Here is a 6,588-nt window from a genome sequence, read left to right on the forward strand (position 1 = left end):
AACATATCAAATTTGACACAAATAAGCAAATTGAAAATTAGAGTTGTAGCGAGCCCTGGGAACAGATGCTCACTAAATAAAGCCCTATTTAAGTTCAGCTAAAGATTGCAATAATTAGAGAAACATCAATATTTAACCTTTATACAGTCATAAAACGATATAAATCCCTGCTCGAGGTCGGCACAAACCATAGAAAAGGAATCATGGAAGTCACAACATTCAGGCTGCTGGTGCGTGATCTTTTTGGAAACAAGCTGGCTGGATCAACCTCATTGTAGTGCGCCATGACAAAATCGTTTGATATTGGTTATTGGAAGTGGCAAGAACTGAAAGCATAATTAATAAACAGCAGAAATACCGTCCCAGAAATACCTTGACAGATTAACATTCACAATCATATCTAGTGGGAATATACATGTCTATGCATAGTCTCTTGATACATTTATATCAGTTACTGTAGTAAAAAATGGTGTGGGCGGGTGGGTAAATTTAACAATAAAGAATTAAAATAAACAGATTTCAAACTGGATAGCGATTTCTCGTCTGCTTCACTCCGTCGATGAAAAGAAAAAGGAAGTGCAGTTGGGTTGACTAATTGACGAAGTAGCTATTGGGGTATGCTAATCACCCCAAAAAACCCAAATAATGGTCTCTCTAATAAAGCGATTTAATTCTTTAGCAATTAAATCGAATTATTAAGAGAAAACCAAAAAACTATAATTGTAATATTTATTGGCGAATAATGGCCATGGCTACACTACAATTTTGGATTACAGTATAAATTTCAATTATTTACTGGTTACATTTGCAACCAAGGTTACCGACCCATGAAAATAGGGCGATTATGGCAACCCAAATGGCAAATACATGTAATAGAAAATTTTCAGCAATTTACAATTATTTACTGGCTACATTTGTAACCAAGGTTACCGACCCATGTAAATAGGGCGATAATGGCAACCCAAATGGCTAATACATGTAAATGGAAATGCACATGAAAATGTCAAATTAATATGCAAATGAATCAGAAATATGGGAATATACATGAAACTGTTAAAGAACATAATAGCAAATCAAACATATCAAATTTGACACAAATAAGCAAATTGAAAATTAGAGTTGTAGCGAGCCCTGGGAACAGATGCTCACTAAATATAGCCCTATTTAAGTTCAGCTAAAGATTGCGCCATATGGACACGGAGTGTCCACCGCCATAAGGGCGGTAGCTGAACACAATTATTAAGATGCTAACTTATGATGTTTAAGAGTATATAATCTTAGAATTTAGAATGTTAAATTTAAGACTAGTATTTAGCTAGAATTAAGTGTATGCCATGGCCATTACATAATTAAGACAAAGGGTACTAGTAAACTCCTACACCTGATGAAATAAACCTCTTGAAAGCTTTCGTCAAGGTTTTAAGGAAAATTTCATTGCCTTTTTCAGTCAAATGCACCCCATCTCCCTTGAATAAGCTTTTGTCGGATGGAGTAATCTTTTGATAGCGAATGTAGCCCCCTTGGTGTGCTAAAAGTTTTGTAGCTACAAAGCTATTTACTCGCACCCGTGTCTTATTGAGAGCATTGTTGTCTCTAGCATTACGCCATTTCAGTCTTGGAAGTATTTGCGACCAAATAATTTTTGTTCTTGGCAACAGTGGAGAAAGTGCATCTAAAGATTGCTCCATTTTTTCGCGCAATTCGCTAGATTTAATCTGACCAATATCATTACCACCACAATGAAGTACCAGAAAATGTGGAGGGTCTTCATACTGTAACATTTGCCTGATTTTGGGAGGAGATGTCGCCATCTCATGCCGCCTTTTCCCTGCCACCATATGTTGGCTTCCATTGGAGAAAAATCAAGATTGGACCCCCCATTCAACCTAGCATGACTAAATGCTTGCCAAATAATTGAGGATCCAACAATCCATACTTTAACAACTTCTGAAAGAATATATGTATATATATAGATATATATATACAAACATAAAAACACATTCAAAATACTCAGTAAACAACTCAACATTTCTGTGCACTACAATATGAACAGACAAGGTATAAAACGTCAAGTAAGCCGCTAGAAAAAGGGGGCAACAGTTCAAGTCCTCATTAATGAAGTAACTTTGAGGTTGGTATTCTTATATAGCGCTTATAAGCTCTTGACTCCCAACGCCCAAGTTCTTTAATTTGACCATCAGAAATGCCATTGATAGAGGCTGTTGTGGCGCCACCTATCCTAAAGGAATGCGATTTGTATTTTTTAATATCTACATCAATACATGACAGAGATTTCTTTAAAATGGCATTAAATTGGTAACGAGTTAGTGGTGATCTCTCAAATTGACAGAAGAAAGGGCCTTCCATTTTAGGACGCAGCATTGAGTACTGCTTCAACAACTTTACTGGACAGACCTTACCCTCTACTGCAGGCAAAATCAATACAACTCCCCTACCAAGTTGATCTGTTTTTGAATGGGCCACATAAATTTTTACAGCTGAATTGTCCTGAAAAAATTGGATGCTGGAGACATCCATTGCATGGGAACTACTGCCTTTCTTGATATCCAACACTAACTCACTCACCCTGAATAGACCAAAATATGAACACGAAAAAACTGCCGAAAATAATTTAACTTCATACAAGGAGCTGCAAACAACTGGAAGTACATTTATTAACCTCTCCAACAAAGCAGGTGTAATGGGAAGTCGAGCATCAGTGGTACTTATTAATCTTGACATGCCTGCCAACAGTTTTTTGACAACAAAATTTTGGGTGGGGTCTCGTGTGCACTGAAGTTTACATTTAAAACTAATGCCCGACAGATAGGTTCTTACAGATGCAGATGACAACCCTCTTACAGAACAGCTAACAATGAATTGTATGATATGTTGATCAGAAGGAGGCCATACTAAAGGTAACCCACTGGAGACCCTAAAACGGTCAAATTCAACTAAACCTGTCTCATAAGCCAGCCTAGTATTTGGTGCAATGGAACCTTGAATTAATCTGTTAAACTCAGCCTGGAAATGATGGTTAGAAAAGAATCTGGTATTGGTGTTGGTTCCAAGTCTGCCTGGGGTACAAGAGTCCGAAAACGCTGAAACTGACAACGAGACAATGCATCAGCAACTTCATTATGAACACCTAAAATATGACAAGCCTTAAATTGAATAGCACTTAACATGGATTGCAGTACTAAAGGGCGAATCAAACCCATGACACGCTTTGACTTTGATGATTTTTTGTTCAAAATTGCAACTTAGGCCTCATTGTCCACCCGAAAAACAATTTTTGTTAGTTAATTGATTCCCCCAAGCATGGATTGCCAAGACAATTGGTACAAGCTCAAGGAATGTTATGTCCCTCATTGCTTCTGTACCAGCCCATTCAGTTGGCCACTTAAAAAACAACCAATGGTTTCTAAAGAAAGCACCACAACCCAAATCTAAATTCCCTGCACTGTCTGTAAAAAGCTGTAAATGCTCATCATCTACCCAGTCAATCTGGGGAAAATAATAGCAGCCATTGAATAAATCTAAAAATGTAAGCCATACTCTTAAATCATCCTTAACCGCTACTGAAACCCTAATAAAGTGATGTGGTTTAACAACACCTTGCATGACATCATAAATACGTCTAGTAAATGCTCTAGCTGGCGGAATGGCCCTTAGACAAAAATTAAGTAATCCTGCAAGAGCCTGAAATTCCTTCAAAGTAGCCTTCTTCCTTGCCAGAAAACAAATTATTAAATCCTTTAAACTATACAGCTTATCTACTGGAATTTTTATTTTCATTTCTACTGAATCTAATTCAAAACCTAAAAATATTAGGGAAGTTGTAGGCCACACTGTCTTATCATCAGCTAAAGGGACACCTAACTGCCTACAAAGCTCCACAAATGTTAACATGAGTTCATTGCATGCATTGTCGCCTGCCTTACCTGCAAACAAAAAATCATCTAAATAATGCACCACAGATTCTTGGCCAGAATGCTTCCTTAGTAACCATTCTAAACAAGTTGAAAACTCTTCAAAAAGACTACAAGACACTGAACATCCCATAGGCAGGCACTTGTCAAAGAAAAACATATCATTTAATCTAAAACCTAAAAGTTCAAAATCTGATGGGTGAATAGGAAGCAACCTAAATGCAGATTTGAGGTCAATTTTACCCATCAGTGCTCCTGTACCCAATAAACTTAGCAAGTTAACAGCATCATCCAGCGAGGAGTAATTGACTGAACAAAATGACTTGTCAATAAATGAATTTACACTAGAATTGGCAGGAAAAGATAAGTGATGAATCAACCTGAATGAACCATCTTTCTTTGGAACTAAACCTATGGGTGAAAGACGTAAATTAGGAAAAGGTCTTGATCTAAATGGTCCTGCAACTCTTCCAGCATGAATTTCTTTAAAAACTTTCTCAACAATCTGAAGCTCATTTTCTCTAGCAGACTTTAAGTTGGAACACTTAGTAGCAACCCTTGGACCAGTGTAATTAATTTTAAATCCTTCAACAAATCCCCTAATTAAAAATTCAGCACTCCTCTTATCATAATCAGAATTTTGTAAGTAAGCTGCAAGGACTTGCACATTAATTGGGGAAAAACCTAGGCCCTGCAGCTCTGGGTACATAAGGGAATCTGGCTCTGTGCGGTTGAGTTGGTCTTGGAGAAGGAATCTGGCTTCTGTACGGTGATGGGGATCTGTGACCTGAAAAATCCCTAGCAACAGGTTGATAATTAGAAGACCCCACACACATAACTGATGGATGAGGCCCACTACAATTCAAACATTTATGTAAATATTGACACTGTTGTTTTACACACACCCCATAATTGTTAAAATCATAACATTTTAGAAAACGTCCTCCTGTTAAAGGCTTTTGCACTGGGTTAGCTGAAGGAATCATATACATAAGCCAGAACTCTTGGTCTACGACTCCCCATGATGCACTAGGATTTTTAGCCATTCTCATCCTAAATTGCTCGTCATAAAATTTCCACCCTATTCCTGCACACCTTGTAGCCCCTAGCCTTATAGTGTGGATGTATTTCAACAATCCTAAAAAATTTTCAGGGTGAACAACAGAATATATAGATGAAAAAATCAAGAATGCATCTGTCCACTGCTGTACATTTGTAATCTTCACTGAGGCCCGCTTAGGTTCAATGACCACTTGACCATTTGATATTGTAAGGGTTTGCTTACCATCCATCGGGATCGGATTGGATAGTAGCTGACCTAAATCAATAAAATCTCCCTTAACTATTTTTTGTTCTACTGATTCTGAAACATTTGCCCCCAAACTGTCATAAATACTGGCAACTTCATTACCTGCTGTACTGCCTTGGATAGAGGATCCAGGACCATTGACAGAGGCAGAATCCAAACTTGGAGTGCAGACAGCATCAGTAGCATCATTGGTAGCTGGTGCACTGTTTGACACGGCATTAATGTTGTCCTCTACTGCTGGAACAGGATTTGCGGTCGATCTACCGGTATGTCTCCTCTTACTACTTTGGGCTGGTTGCCGCTCGGCGCTGGCAGACGCAGCAGGTCTCTTTCGAGCAGGTTCCCCCCTTGGCATTCTCTTATTTATCTGAAACTAACTTCTAACTATGAGAAAAAACAACGTAGCTTGAAAATTAATTACTGAAAATGTATTATTCATGCCCACTATAAATTTCAAACATTTGGCCGATTAACACTGTTTAAAATGTGCATCATCAAACGCAATAAATAAACAATGGAGAAACTAAAGCTATAAGATATTGGTCAAATATTTCTCTTTTTAAAATTTTACGATAGAATGACTTAAATTTAACAATAAAGAATTAAAATAAACAGATTTCAAACTGGATAGCGATTTCTCGTCTGCTTCACTCCGTCGATGAAAAGGAAAAGGAAGTGCAGTGGGGTTGACTAATTGACGAAGTAGCTATTGGGGTATGCTAATCACCCCAAAAAACCCAAATAATGGTCTCTCTAATAAAGCGATTTAATTCTTTAGCAATTAAATCGAATTATTTTTGGACAAACTAATAAGAATGAATCACAGAACTGTTTAATATTTTGCTTATGTTAATAAAACAATACATTTAGAAGGCTCAGTGTCAAAATACCTGTCTATCTATCAAAGGTTTTCTAAATATTTTCAGTTCTTACTTTAAAACCCTGAAATACAATGCTCATGACAGTACAAATATCAATAGTTTTAATACTTTCTGGCAGAAATGGTCTCTTATACTTTAATTTAATGACTTTTTTTATTGGATCTTTTAATAACTATATATTATATTATATGTGATTTTTTAAATTCTTCCCTCCCAATTTTTTTTTCTTAATTTTTTCCCTTTCCTTGTCCTTTTCTCTTTTCTACATTACATGTACAGAGCAACAATGCGTTTATTTATTATTTTTTAGAAGTTGTGCATAAGAGAAAATATTATATTTCCTGCAATTTAACATTATACAGTCATGTATAACTGTGTGCACATTTTCTTTATTGTTGTTGTCTCCTAAATTGCTGATATATTTTCCTTTTTCTTAATAAGTTGTAAGCAAATTTGGTTTTTCTGA

At 36.6% G+C, this 6,588-nt stretch overlaps 1 protein-coding gene across 1 annotated transcript; it reads right to left on the bottom strand.

The window, feature by feature from the left end:
* Positions 1 to 1,170: 1,170 nt before the first annotated feature.
* Positions 1,171 to 6,031, bottom strand: LOC128187402 (uncharacterized). Its single transcript, XM_052857848.1, has 3 exons — positions 5,344 to 6,031; positions 1,786 to 1,947; positions 1,171 to 1,226 (listed from the first exon to the last, which is right to left on the bottom strand). Exons 1-3 carry the CDS (start codon positions 5,594 to 5,596, stop codon positions 1,171 to 1,173), a joined length of 471 nt encoding a protein of 156 aa, XP_052713808.1. The 5' UTR covers positions 5,597 to 6,031.
* Between the last annotated feature and the right edge of the window lie 557 nt (positions 6,032 to 6,588).

This window comes from Crassostrea angulata, chromosome 6 (genome assembly GCF_025612915.1).
Source record: "Crassostrea angulata isolate pt1a10 chromosome 6, ASM2561291v2, whole genome shotgun sequence".
Taxonomy (NCBI): domain Eukaryota; kingdom Metazoa; phylum Mollusca; class Bivalvia; order Ostreida; family Ostreidae; genus Magallana; species Magallana angulata.

Bases quoted from the DNA above. Each gene is read 5' to 3' on its own strand.
- LOC128187402 (XM_052857848.1), bottom strand. From the start codon at position 5,596: ATGCCAAGGGGGGAACCTGCTCGAAAGAGACCTGCTGCGTCTGCCAGC. The intron at 1,948-5,343 runs GTAATGAAGTTG...ATATTCTTTCAG, and splicing joins TATCCAAGGCAGTACAGCAG to AAGTTGTTAAAGTATGGATT. The intron at 1,227-1,785 runs GCAAATGTTACA...AATTGTGTTCAG, and splicing joins ACATCTCCTCCCAAAATCAG to CTACCGCCCTTATGGCGGTG.